Source organism: Ictalurus furcatus, chromosome 7 (assembly GCF_023375685.1).
Source record: "Ictalurus furcatus strain D&B chromosome 7, Billie_1.0, whole genome shotgun sequence".
NCBI classification, from domain to species: Eukaryota; Metazoa; Chordata; class Actinopteri; order Siluriformes; family Ictaluridae; genus Ictalurus; species Ictalurus furcatus.
The window spans coordinates 12,113,868-12,127,464 of record NC_071261.1 but is presented as its reverse complement, the minus strand read 5'-3'; the positions used below and the strand labels follow the sequence as shown (position 1 = coordinate 12,127,464).

Here is a 13,597-nt window from a genome sequence, read left to right as displayed (position 1 = left end):
GACGGACGTCTTCTAAGCTCTTTGCTTTGTACATGTTAAATGTGTTCTCGGAGGATACTCTTATAATCTTTGCTTAATGTGGAGACTTCATGGACCAAGCACTGAGAGAATTTTTTTTATGATTATATGTTTATATAAATGTGATGCAAAAATAGAATAACGTTGGTTTAAATGGAGGGATTTGGGGGTTTTTTTTAACCCAAACAATATTTTCAATTTTAAAAAGTAACTTTATTAATTAATTAAAATTAAATAAAATGGCTTGGACTCTTAATCTTAAACATGACTTGCAAGAAAAAAACATCTTAATTATTTTTGTATTGTAGCTTTTAAAAAAATACATTTTTTAAAAGTTGAGAATTTTTTTTGTTGTTGTGAAATCTGCAATTTTTCAGCAAACACATACAGTATACACTAACTACATTCAAGTTATCAACATGCTCGATTCATAAAAAAGAGGAATTTTTCACCTGGATATTCATTGGTTTAAAAAATAAATGAATAAAAGAGGTGGGGGGTTTCACCCATTGTGTCAAAATACCCCCCCTTTAAACATTTACACTCAAAGTGGACCAATATTAAAACTGTTTTTTAACATGGAATTGAATGAGGAAGAACATGGGGAAAACATTTCAGTATGTACCATATAGGACAGAAATTGTAGCTACAAGGTCGTGAAGTAAAAAGTAAAATGAAAAAGTTGCATAAAATTTAAAAAAACAAAAACTAAATGTTCACGTAACATGATTTACTGTAAGAGAAGTACTCATTCATTTATTAATGAATTTATCTTGGTAACCACTTTATCCTGGTCAGGATCATGACAAGTTATGCATATTTTAAATAAATGTAATATTAAAAAAAAAAAATTATGATAATAAATCTGGATCAATGGGATACTTGTTGCTACGGCAGGAGATTTTGGGTTAAATAGCTACTTCTTTATCGACTTCCTGAAATTCTTCACCGTCTCTTTAATGTTGTTGTTGGAGGTGGTTTCCACCAGGTGCGCCAGCCTCCTGAACCCTTCCGGAAGTCCGGCGCCGGTCTTTCCTGAACACGGCTGAACGAACCAGTCCCTGTCACTGCACGTCTTCCTCAGGTTAAACGTCTCCGTGAGCTCGATTGCCGTTAAGGCTCCTTCTTTATCCTGCTTGTTGGCCAGAAAGACCACAGGAAGTCCTCGGAGGTGCTCGTTCTTCAGCACACGCTCCAGTTCTCGCTTTGCCTCGTCCAGACGTCTCCGGTCCCAACAGTCAACGACGAACAGGAGCCCAGCCGTGTCTTGGTAGTAATTCCTCCAGTGCGTTCTCATCTTCTCCTGTCCTCCAACGTCCCACACGGTCAGGGTGATCTTCCTTCTGTTCCGCTTCAATTCCATCATCTCCACGTTGAAGCCAATGGTCGGGGCTGTCTGGAACAACTCGTTGTACTTCAGTTTGAAGAGGAGCGTCGATTTCCCGGCTCCGTCCAGGCCAAGGAGGAGAATACGAGCGTCGGGGAGCTTCGATCCCTTTAGGCCCATTACCAATGTGCAGGAACTCGGACTTGCTGCAGTTCTGTGTTTGCACAGTGTGTTGCTTTTTTCCCTTCTCACTGGTTGATTTATTACACATGTCCTTGCTCACTTATCTCATTTCAGAGCTTTATGATAAGGCACATGGGTCAAAGTATGAAGATGACTCCCACAGGAAGACTAGAAATGTTAAATGTTAAACGGCTAGCGCAGACCTTTGTGCAATTATTATTGAATCATTGTGCAAATTCCATTATGCCTCAGCGCTGCTGAATTCTTCAATCTCAATGTCTGATTCTGGTTCAGACTTGCTATAACGTCTCACACTTGACCTTCATTTTCCCAGCTTTATGCCTTATAAAGTTTAAACCTAGAACCCTGAACAGTTCTTTGGTTTGTTCTTGTTCCTTTAGAGCCAAAGCTTTTATGTAGATCCATTGCTGATTGGTTCCATGTAAAAAAAAAACCCTTTAAGGAAGCGAAGAACCCTTGAGGAACTAATTTCTAGGAGGCGATCAGTCGCCATTTTGTCACGGCATCAAGGCAACAAACGAAAAATAAGCACGCCAGGACAGAAATTAACGTACCGCTTCTCAGCAGCGGTGTTTGTGTCTGGTTTCTGAAAAGCATTACAAAGTCAAGACCATCTTAACTGTTATAGGGGTGTTCAGTGTGATGCTCATTCGGACATTTGACCATGATCTTTATGCTGATGCGCTTGGGAAACTCAGCTAAGACCAGTCCAGTTGTGGTCCTCCGTCTCTGGTGAACCAGCCTGAAATTTCCACAGATATACATTTTTTTTTGGATAATAATCTGCATACTAATACATTTTAATACTTCCACAAAAATCTGCAAATCACCTCCCAAGATTCCAAAGAAAGAAAGAAATGAAGGAAGGAATTAATGTTGGTCCAGCGATGCTGGATGTTGGTCCAACACTTTCCTAAACTTCAGGGAATCAAGGGATTTCTGTAAAAAGAAGGAATGTCTCTAAAAATAAAATAAAAAAATGAAAAATTAACTCTTCTCAGTGGAACTTAACACATCTTATTACAACACGTAATTCCAGGCCTTCATGATATTCTTCTCCTGTCGGTCAGGCCTGCTAGACCACTCCAGAACCATCGTCACCACCGTGTATATCCTCAAGGTGAAATCAGAGACTGTTTTTTCCTTCTCAAGTTCTTCCTCTGTTTTCCTCAGGCGTCATCCAAACTCCTCCAGCCAGGTCCTCGACAAAAACAAGCGCTGTACAGTTGCAGCTGCTTCTCCTGCTCTTCCTGGTCGACCGATGCTTTCTTTGGTCCTCGGAGATACCCAAGCATCTCTTCAACCTTGAAATGAGACATACCATGTTTTCTAAGACCCGAACGGCAGGAGTTGTTTCGAAGGACCTGGTTAAGTTCTCACACATTGATCCCGTTGATCCAAGACAAAGCATTTGAGCATCAGTGGATGATTTTGGACAACACTGACCCATATTCTTCAGCAAGCTTGTTCTGGCGGGGTTTACAAGACCGAGGTGTCTTTGATGCTCGAGAGCTGAGTGTGTGTTCAGCTTTACACCAGTCCCTGGTATATACGAGTGCACTAATCATAGTGGTCGGTTCCAGTAACACCACAGATAGTGAGAGAGGACATTGTGTGAGTTAAAGTAACAGGAGTCAGTGCTGTGAATGGTTCAAATGTTTGGATCTACAACACAGGCGCTATTTTGAGAGCACTCATCTGACACCATGGTCATGATGGAATGAGCGCCACTGCCAGGAACACAGTCGTGAATCAACACCGAAGCTCAGGGATTCAGATGCACTAATTTGCATACAGTTAGCCCAAAGGTTCTGCTGCTATAATATTCATTATGTTACTATTTAGACATTTTGTAACTCTGTTTTTTGGCTAATACTTCCCTTTACAGACCCATAAGTTCCAGGTGACTCCTTAGTAACTACTAGGTAATTATCTTTTGGTATTTAACTTGACCAGAGGTTCAGCCACAGGTCAGGGGTCTTCCGGGGTCCTTGAAATAAAGTCAAGGTGTACTTTTTTTTAAAACCCTGGACTTTTCCACATTTTGTAGTCTTACTGAAACCTGGAACTGATATGGATGTAAATATGTCATGATTCCACAGTATACAAAGTAGCCCATCCAGTCTGACAGAACATGACATTTCGCTAAGACAAATATCCAGATGTGCAAAGCGTGTGTATATACACATATCCCCAAAGACAAAAAAATTATGCTGACCAGGAGGGGGTGAATACTTTTGCAACCAGCAATTTTGTTTGTTTGTTTGTTTAACCTTTGTGTCCCAATGAGTCCTTATTTACCCCACATAACAGAAAGTGATACTAGAACAGGAAGTGGGCAGTTAGAACTCAGGGAGGTGGCCCTCTGCTGGTGTGAAGGTGTCATTGCCTGAGCTAGCAGAGGGCCACCTTCCCTGAGTTCTAACTGCCCACTTCCTGTTCTAGTATCACTTCCGGTTTCCTGGAAGTATGCAGTTTTGTCCGGATATATACTTGTCCATGGACAGATTCACGCTATGGTGATAGCTGAATTGTTGTAGCTGACTGTTATTATGCTATAATACTTTATGTTAACTTCATACAAGTGATCAATACATTTTAACGTGTACATTCTACCATCAAAAATCATCAAAATGTGTGTTTTCTGAAAGCTTGTAAACTAAATCGTTAAAAAGGATGGCCAGCTGTATTGTTGCATCTTCAAAAACAGGGTATGCTTATATAATATTTCTGATTATGAGATTATTACACAATTTATTATTACACAATTTCTTATTTCACTCTCAGAAAATTATGCCTGCTTTAATTCTATTTAATATGCAGTCATACAGAAGCTTGGGATTGAATCAGACTGTATAAAATGATTAAATATGGCCAAAAACCAGTTTCTGCCAATAAATAGGAAAACCAGTTATTGTCTTTATTACATTTTAATCACCAGGATTGGTTTTAACCCAAGCACATTGGTTAGCAGATCACAAGCAGCATCCATGTAATTTAATCAAGACCCATATCATATGTTCAGGCAGAATTTGATATTTTTATATTAAATAAAAAAATAGATGCATGGTCACTTGCCAGTTCATTGACACTGCTCCTTCACATAAAAGTCAGTCGGGTTAACTTATGGAAATGTTTAAAAGGTCGTCCATTTGGCACACAGGAAAAACAATATTGATCATATTCTTGGGAAGTATGTATTCCTATTCGCATAGAAAAGTTCTACAGGAAAAATAAAAGCACTATTCTCCATTCTTGGTGCTTTTGAACTTCACCACCATGACAGTGATGTTATCGGGGCAGCCGCGGTAGAATGACTGTAACACGATGCTCTTGGCTCCGAAGTGCGGCTCGTCGAGGCGTTCACGGACGAAACGCACGGCCTCCTCGTTGCTGAACGCGTCCCACAGGCCATCCGAGGCCAGGATCATGAACTCAGGCTGTAGTTTGTCAAGGTCAAAGGTCACCACATCAGGGTCTGGCACCACCACATTGAGGTTCTTCAGCGGGTAGTCGCCCAGCGAGCGCGACATGGCCAGGATGCCCTGCACTCGCCACGAGCCGTTGAAACTGATGAAGCCCCCTGGATGAGAAAGGAAGGTCTGTTACGTCCCTTAAGAAAACAGTATGTTTCTATGGAAAAAAAATTTGGAACTAGCAAAGAACCTAGCTCTAGACTATTCACAAGTCTAAAAACACCAAGGCTTGATCTCTCAGGCTTTCAAAAGCTCATTTAAAAGGGCTTGTTCTTTTAAATAAACTATGGTCCTGAAGAAAATACATTTTCTTCAAACGTATACAAGTCATATGACAATAAAACCCACGTCACTTGACTTGTGTACTCTCGCTCACCTGCACGTTTGATCCTCTTGCGCTCTTTCAGCTGATAGGGCTTGTGGTCATGAGATAAAGCCACAGCGTTACCATCCTTATCGCACAACACGCCGCGTGAGTCACCCACGTTCGCCACCGTCAACTCTCGATCAGACAGCAAAGCCACCAAACACGTAGTACCTACAGCGGGAGGGAGGGAATAGTGTGGACCAATAAAGAAGGTTTTAGCTCCACTCCACTAGTTTTTCTGTTCATCCAAATACAGATTATTTTTGGATTTAGATGCTGCTGTTTACACAGTACAGCATATTGTGTTAGAACTGGCTCATCTCAAGTGCCAACCCATACTTGGTCAAGTAAAGTGACCCTTGCTCCACTTTTGCACCCACTGCATGCTGTTGTGATTACAATGGAACTGGTTTGACACTCAGGAGCAACTTATTGTCTGGAAAACACAGCAATGCATATCAGTGATTCTCAGCTGTGGTTCTCAGATTAGTTTGGTAATGTTTCTTCTCAAATGCATCTGCTTGAAGTCGTCAGTTCCGAACCTGCAGAAAGTTGATTCTAAAACTTCACTTGGTGCTTCACTTGACCTCCACGGCTAATCTGACACTTTGCTGTACACCATGGTTTCTCTTGCTCTTTTTTTTTTCCTCCACTCACCCGCTTCCTCATGTGATGCTGAGAACTTCTCCACCATGTCTCGGTCTACAGCGAGGATGCGCTGCTCCAGGATGGAGGCGTACGAGATTGGGCTGTCCTTCTTCTCGCGCTCATAAGCCTGCAGGTGTTGCCTCAGAGCCTCGGGCAGGTGAGCCTTCACGTAGTCAGCAGCCGCCTGTAAGAAGAACACAAAAGTGGAACTATGACGAAATGTTCTGATGTGAAATTTATTTTAAAATAAAGATGAGAAAAAAACAACGATGTTTATAAATTGACTGGTGTTTTCCATTAATATTTCTTGTAATTCTAATAACTGAGACATATAATTAGTGAACTGAATAAGACGGTTTTGGAAGGGCGGATACCTGACGCTTTCATATGTCAAATACAGATTTAACATTTATGACGCAGCTCATTTAAAATACTGCAGCATTTCCAGAATCCATGGTAAGAGGATTTGCGTGTTTACTGATCTTGTCCTGTGACATACTAATCTAAAAATCACAAATCCCCAACCGTTTTATTCCTTACATATCCTTTGTAATGTGTCCTTCGGTGTGACACACAACAATGTCTATCATTATTCAGTATGAATCTGAGCTTTGGGAGCAACATCTCTCATCATATCTTCCCTCTGTGTGTTTTCTTACACTGCATTTCACAAACTGATTCACTCTTGATTCCGCTCCCTGACGATAATGAAATCAGAGAGGCAAACATGATTTAATATCCGTCTTCGAAAGAACCTGGCTTGTATTCCCTGCTGCTATTTTTAACCTCCTGAGGATACACTTTAGATTTGTTCCACCTGAATTTATTCCTGTGCACAGAAAGGACTTATCTGAATGTTGAGAAGATGTCTATTGTATGGCTCTCTTAAAATAGGAGTGAAAAACGTTTTACATTATCACACTGAATTATTGAAGGAATCTCAATGTTCACTGGAGAACAAAGAGGGATTAGGAGAACATATTACCTGAGGTGACCTCTTTACATAGACCACACACACACACACACACACACACACACAGACTGAAATACCATAAATAGCCCACATCATGTGGATCTACTTCAATATTGTGCACTTGACATTTTATGCACTACTGCCAAAATAAGATATTATCACGATAGTGGTATGACATGTTTCCCTGCACCTGGTCTCACTTCTCAGAATGGAACCATGAAGGAATCTTGATGGCTCATTTTAGCTGTGATATATACACGCGATGTACAAACATAAGGTGAACTGCACACTGAGAACCAGTCATTATTCCTGAGCAGACAGCCTTAAGTTTGCACAAGAGCACCATGGCAGAAGCTCAGTGCTACAGCTGATGTCCTCAGCAATGACAGTAAGAGATCTCTTCCTCAAAGGGTTCACACATCATTATATAAGACTCCATGGCTATAGAATGACGCAACATTTGAGATTCAATCTGCCGGCTATTTTTAACCCAAGCATTTGTGTGGGTCTATCATGTTACAATGCATGTAGCCTAGACTTCCAGCATCAGCTGGGCCAACTGGAATCATCGCACATGACCAGATTGACTCCATTTCTGGATAACGATTCTGTGATAAATGAATGGCAGAGGCTGGAATGGTAGTTTCCATTAATAGCAAGCACTAAGAGCAAGCCATTTATCAAAGTCAAAATTTTCCAGCTTGCTAGCTGTTTGGAAAAATTACCATGTGCTGGGCATAACTGGTCTGCTCTTATTAACTTATTAATTTGCTTAATAAGTTAAGCAAATTATCTTATTCATTTTACAGTACATGACTATGTTACAATTTGTTATTTTATATAAGTAAAAAAAAGTCATCGTGTCATTTTCCTTTGAAGTTCTAACGTTGAAACTGCAGCAGAGAAACAATGTCAGAACAATTCATCATGGTAACAAGTAAATGCAAATTGTCACCGATTGTGAACAGTGCCATAGCATTTACGATGTTTGAACCCTTGCTACAGCGATACGTGAGACACCCCAAAAGCTACGCTTTTCTGCTTTTTCAGATACCTAATCTGAATATGCCTGCAAATAAGCCAATTCACTGAAGGGGAAAGGAAGAGAGACATTAAAATCATGCATAATAGTTGTTACATTCACTTTATTTTGACCTGTGAATTCACAAACCTCGGTCTTGTGAGCCAACAGAAAACATGAAGGTGGGTCTGTGGTGTCTTTGGTTGTTAAAAAAAAATTATAAAAAAAAGGAGGATGTGTGTATTATTTATTAAGTAGATCTCACACCAAACATTTGCCTCGCTGCTTTCTTACTGTTCCTTGGGCACATCCTGCCATCTTGTTCACTGACATGTGTCAGGTTTTTGTGATCAAATTCTGTATTACATATTTCAATGATAATATGGGATATTGTCCATGGCAATAAGCCCTAGCACAAACTAGGTGCCTGCAGATCCATTGACGCCTGCAGATCCATTATTCAGATACATCCATTTGATGGATCCTTTTATCCACCAAAGCAACTTACAAGACAGAGATGGAGTATAACACAAGCATAAAACTAAGCAATTGAGGATCGATTGTCTTGCACTCACAACACAAAACCATCTGAGCACTAGCAACCACTGATACCACTGATCTTGGGTAAAAGCTACTCAACCTCCTCCAACATAATTTCTAGACCAATAAATGTCCAAGGCCTTTTGCCGTGGCTAGAAAAGCCAAATAGTTTAATGAGGGAGCTGAGGAGATTACAACTGACATCCTGCTCCACTGAATAATTTCTAAACTAGTTTGATGGATCTACATCAACCTACACAAATGACCTAGTGGTTACATAAATGATCTTTGCAAGCTATCTACTCTTTAGAAGCAGATTTGTTGAATCGTTTGGTCTGACTCGAGTCTATTCCTAGAGAATGATGTGGCATTAGGGTTTTCAGTGGAAGAACATCCACGATCTCAGAGCAGAGTGTAATTTTAAACTGATAAATATCTAGAATGGAATGAAGCTGAGCATCTGGTATAATCCCTAGAGGAACTAGGGTTTGGAGGCCTAGGAGCAGATGGCTTCCAGACTGGGGGGAGGGAAACTATGAACAAATACAATGAGCAATTACCTAAGGAGTTCACTGGCTCTCAGATTAGCCCGTTTAAGTGAAGTCATTGTTCTCTGAATGAGACTCTGGTTCTTTGTGATTATCTGAACAGATCGGCTGGTTGGCTGCATCGATTAAAAACAGGATCCAAAGTCTGTGTGCCCTAATCCAGGGATCGTCAACCGGACTGCGATTCAGACGTGGCAAAGTAGTACAGAGAAGTATGTTTATTCTCCACTTCAAGTTCAAAACAGATTTCTAATCTGAATGTGAGTCTGTGGAATAAGTCAACAGTGGCAACATGAACACCCACTACAAAGCTAAACTTAGCCACATCAAATTGTCTTATTTATAGCCATGAACTAATCATTATTGGCTAAGCTTTAAAAGGCCACTCCTGTCACCATTCAATCATGTTAGTTGATCATCCGAACCTTCATAAGCAAGGACATTTATATAACTGGAACTTCACAAATTTTAGTTGACTACAATCTAAACCCTTGATAGCATTAAAGCATGCGTTATAGTAGCTATTACAAGATACCAGTAGGGTAATAAAAATGTTTTAATGTTGTGAAAGGTTGTGGTATTGCGGAGTAGCTTCATTAAACTTCCAGGAGGCCTGAAAGTTTAATGAAGTTGAAATTTAATTTGAAGCCTTTTGCCATTGTTTTTGTTTTGTGTGTCTGAGTTATACTAGTAATTAGCTATTTATGCACAATCCACCATATTGTGCTGTCATTTTGACATTCCCCCCCATAAAGATTCAGATTTTGTGTCACAGACAAGTGGCTTAAAACATATAAATTGATAGTACAACAAACTGATAGTACGGTATTACGGGGTCTCAGTCTCTCAAGAAACACTTTTCTCTCTGAGGGATGTACAGTACATTATTTGTTAAACATTCAAATTTGAACCCTGAAAATTTATTAAAACCCTAGACCATTTATCATTCACCAGTTAATAAACTAACAAAGCCTTGTTTAACTGTTCATTCTTTAGCACATCATTAGCCATGGCGCGAGCCATTTTGTTTATTTAGCCTGCTAGCTAAATAATTGAGTTGACTAATTTGTCAAACACTTGTTTGCCTTTACATCTGCCCGGTAGTTTCATTTTATTATTATAATTATAATGAACATTTGTTTGAGTTTGTGTAATTTACTTGGAATGCTACATTTAAAAGAAAAAAACCCCAAAACAGTTTATTGTGCTAGCTAGCTAAGAAAACGAAGGCGACCTGGAATGACCCATTCTGACAGGGGGTGGGATTTGTTTTGCCTTCATCCAATATTGCTTTTTTTTTTTAATTAAACAAATTGCTTGCCTTAAAAATATTTTCTAACAAATACAGATTGAAAACTGCATTTGCAATAAACAACAACAACAAGAAGACAAAAATACATGTACCCCCTCCGTTAAATGGAATAGCGCGCCAGCTGATCCTCACATCAGGACCAATATGTGGAAAATGTCCGCTAGGGATTATGATGCGGGATTCCCTGTAAGGCTGAATGTAGCCTATAGAAACCGCATCTATATGTGTAATATAAGCAAGCCAACGTTATAAACGCCACTGGGTTTTGTTTACCTCGCCACCGTGGCCGTCAAAAATGGCAAATATGGACGGGTGGCTCCTGTTAGTGAGGTCTGTGAGCACCTCGAAGCGGTCCTCCATGTGGTCTCTGCGGCCCTGGATGGAGTACACGGCCACATTGTGGCTCTTGAAGCCCCACGTCTTGGAGAACTCTCCGTCCACCACGTGCAGGCCGCCGCCGTTCACGTCCTGCATCATCATCATCTCGGCCACTTTGCCCTTGACCATCTTGACGGCGTCCCGGCTGGACCTGACGATGGTCTTCACCTCGTCCGTGTGGAAGAAGTAGCTCCATAGGGCCAGACTGATGCACAGCAGGAACAAGGTCTCTGGCCGGAGCAAGAAATAACGCATGATGCGACCCAGAAGAGACAGCAGCGTCATCGCGTCTCCTATCATCACACTGCTGACTGTTCACTCATAACACACACAGACACACACACACACACACACACACGCGTGCGCGCGCGCTTCAAATCACTTCCATGATGATCCAGAACTAAAGATCACGTGCGTGTAGGGCTAAAGACCTCAGTTCCTCCGACGCCCTGCTTCCATTCTTGTGTCCTTGGGAATGAAACGCGCTTTTTATGCACCGCTGTTTCTGGATATTGGAGAGCGTGTGAAGTTGTGAGAGCAGCTGCCAAATAAAAACTGACGAAAGCCCGTAGTCAACAAGCAAGTTTGCTAACCAACAAGAAAGATTTCCAATTATCTTTAGTTTTTTTGTTTTAGTTTTTTTTAAAGTAATGCCCCGGTTTGCCTTGATGAACACGGTTTAGTCCGCATTTATACCACAGAAGATCATAACAATGGGGATGAAGTGGCCTGTGCAGGGTGCGGACTAACCACCCTCCAAACTCTGAGATATGGAAGGCCAAAGGGCTCCAAACTATCCGAATCAGGACAGGCTGATATAAAATGGTGCTATAAAGCCCTCCCACTCTTTCATGAACAAAAAATAAATAACTCATGGAAAACAAGAACAACAACAACAACAACCGGTCATTGTCATCTCACGGGCTGATTTCTTTCTAGCCCAGACTGCAGATTCACACAGTTTATCAGTAGCTCTAGATTTAGTGTCCATCAGGACAAATTTTTAAAGACCATATCCATAACGTGTCTTCGGCAGTAAATACTCAAATTAGAGAAAAATAAATTAAGTTTCTCATCAAAACACGATTATTGTTTGCTTATAGCCTACTCAATTGAACTGAATCAAGTTTCTAATTGCTAGATTAATCTACGTAGAGTGTGATCAATCACGTGATATTAACGTGATCCAATTATGTTATAAAATCGCATGAGGACGTTAGTGCAGAAATGAGTATCGCCGTACGTAGTGTTAAATTAATGTTATTAAAACACGTGCGGTCGAGTAGTGCAACGGTAAATGCTGCAGTCTCATAACACGACACCAGCAATCCTGAGCTTGGTGAGAGTGCAGAGCTTGGTTTTATTCAGGGCTTTGAAATGACATCATCATTTCAAATGAATTGAGTTACTTCATCATAATGTAACTCAATTCGCTCACATGGAACCGAAATATGTATCTGAATTAAGTAAATTCAAATTAAGGTTTTTTGTGTGTATGTGTGTAATGAACACGACCAAAGTGTATTATTCGCTCAATAATTTTTTTTTCTTGAAAAGTCCCTGGAGGAGATACTAAAAGTAAATAGATTATGCATGCATTGTTCAGTCAAAGTACAAATTATAGGACGGGACAAACAACAGAACCGTACGTTTTTGTGCGGTTTGAATGAAAAAGTTAAGGGCTGGTAACTAACACAGTTTTCCCATTCAATAATTTAAACTAAACAAATTCAAATTTTAAAATCGACGAAACTTTTTCACATTTATACTAGAAGCACTTTGGAATTTCAACCAATCAGGATGCAAGGAATGACAATACACCGCTGTGGTGCATCTGAACCTGAATTCTTTGAAATGTTTTCTGTTGCCAAATTCTAAGTTGGATTAAATCACTCAAGTCGAATTAAACCAAGTCAATTTGATTTAATTCAGCTTTAAGTCTTGAGCTATGATTTCAAAACAAAGCATGAAAAATCAGATTTAGCACACACAAAACGTAGTGGCAAAATTATCATTCCATTCGAAGTACTTTTTATACTCAGAGATCATACTCGAACATCACCTGTTTCCCATCATACTGAACATTGAATGCTATTAGGCTCAAAAGCTATTGGATCACAATCTATCTCTGTTCTTAAATTACTTAGTATCAAGTTGTTTGGAAATCAAGGGCTTACTCCAAGAAAGAGCCAAAATTTCCCACATGTGTGGACCGTTTGGCTTTTCACACTTGGCCACACAATGACGCTGTCCCATGTGGTGTTTATTGACGATGTCATTGCTGGAAAGAGTTGTTGTTTTTTTTGTTTGTTTTTTTTTTGTTTGTTTTTAAAAGAAAAGAGATAAGTTTGTTAATAAAAGGCTGGTATAAACGGTAATAATAAAAGGTTTTGTTTAAATCCATATCACTGTTGGTGATCTAGACAGAATAACTGATCCAATTTCTGCAACAAAAAATCACTAATTTAATTGAAGTGGCTGAGAATTTCCTGAGGGGAAAAAACAACAACAACAATAGTGGTTTCTATATAGCCACTATGATATATATATATATATATATATATATATATATATATATATATATATATAGATAGATAGATAGATAGATAGATAGATAGATAGATAGATATATTCATTTATTTTAAATATCAGAATATATATTTATATTATACTGAGAGAGAGAGAATATGATTCCTCATAGTAAACGTGCCAAAGTTGCAAAACGTTAAGTTTTTTATAACACATTCTCTTTGATTCATTTGATGAAGTGATGGTCATAATCATT

The 13,597-nt window shown here is 39.7% G+C and overlaps 2 protein-coding genes across 2 annotated transcripts; both read right to left on the bottom strand.

Annotated features, from left to right (window-relative positions):
* Positions 1-53: 53 nt before the first annotated feature.
* On the bottom strand, positions 54-1,600 carry arl14 (ADP-ribosylation factor-like 14). Its single transcript, XM_053628465.1, has one exon. The coding sequence runs from the start codon at positions 1,523-1,525 to the stop codon at positions 935-937; it is 591 nt and encodes a 196-aa protein (XP_053484440.1). The 5' UTR covers positions 1,526-1,600; the 3' UTR covers positions 54-934.
* Positions 1,601-4,003: 2,403 nt separating this feature from the next.
* On the bottom strand, positions 4,004-11,699 carry ppm1la (protein phosphatase, Mg2+/Mn2+ dependent, 1La). Its single transcript, XM_053628461.1, has 4 exons — positions 10,708-11,699; positions 6,050-6,224; positions 5,402-5,563; positions 4,004-5,132 (listed from the first exon to the last, which is right to left on the bottom strand). Exons 1-4 carry the CDS (start codon positions 11,110-11,112, stop codon positions 4,792-4,794), a joined length of 1,083 nt encoding a protein of 360 aa, XP_053484436.1. The 5' UTR covers positions 11,113-11,699; the 3' UTR covers positions 4,004-4,791.
* Positions 11,700-13,597: the final 1,898 nt, after the last annotated feature.

Excerpts from the sequence above, each read along its gene's own strand:
- ppm1la (XM_053628461.1), bottom strand. The coding sequence starts at position 11,112 with ATGATAGGAGACGCGATGACGCTGCTGTCTCTTCTGGGTCGCATCATG. Across the intron at positions 6,225-10,707 it reads TTGACGGCCACGGTGGCGAG|GCGGCTGCTGACTACGTGAA; the intron begins GTAAACAAAACC and ends TTCTTCTTACAG. Across the intron at positions 5,133-5,401 it reads CAAGAGGATCAAACGTGCAG|GGGGCTTCATCAGTTTCAAC; the intron begins GTGAGCGAGAGT and ends TTTCTCATCCAG.
- arl14 (XM_053628465.1), bottom strand. The coding sequence starts at position 1,525 with ATGGGCCTAAAGGGATCGAAGCTCCCCGACGCTCGTATTCTCCTCCTT.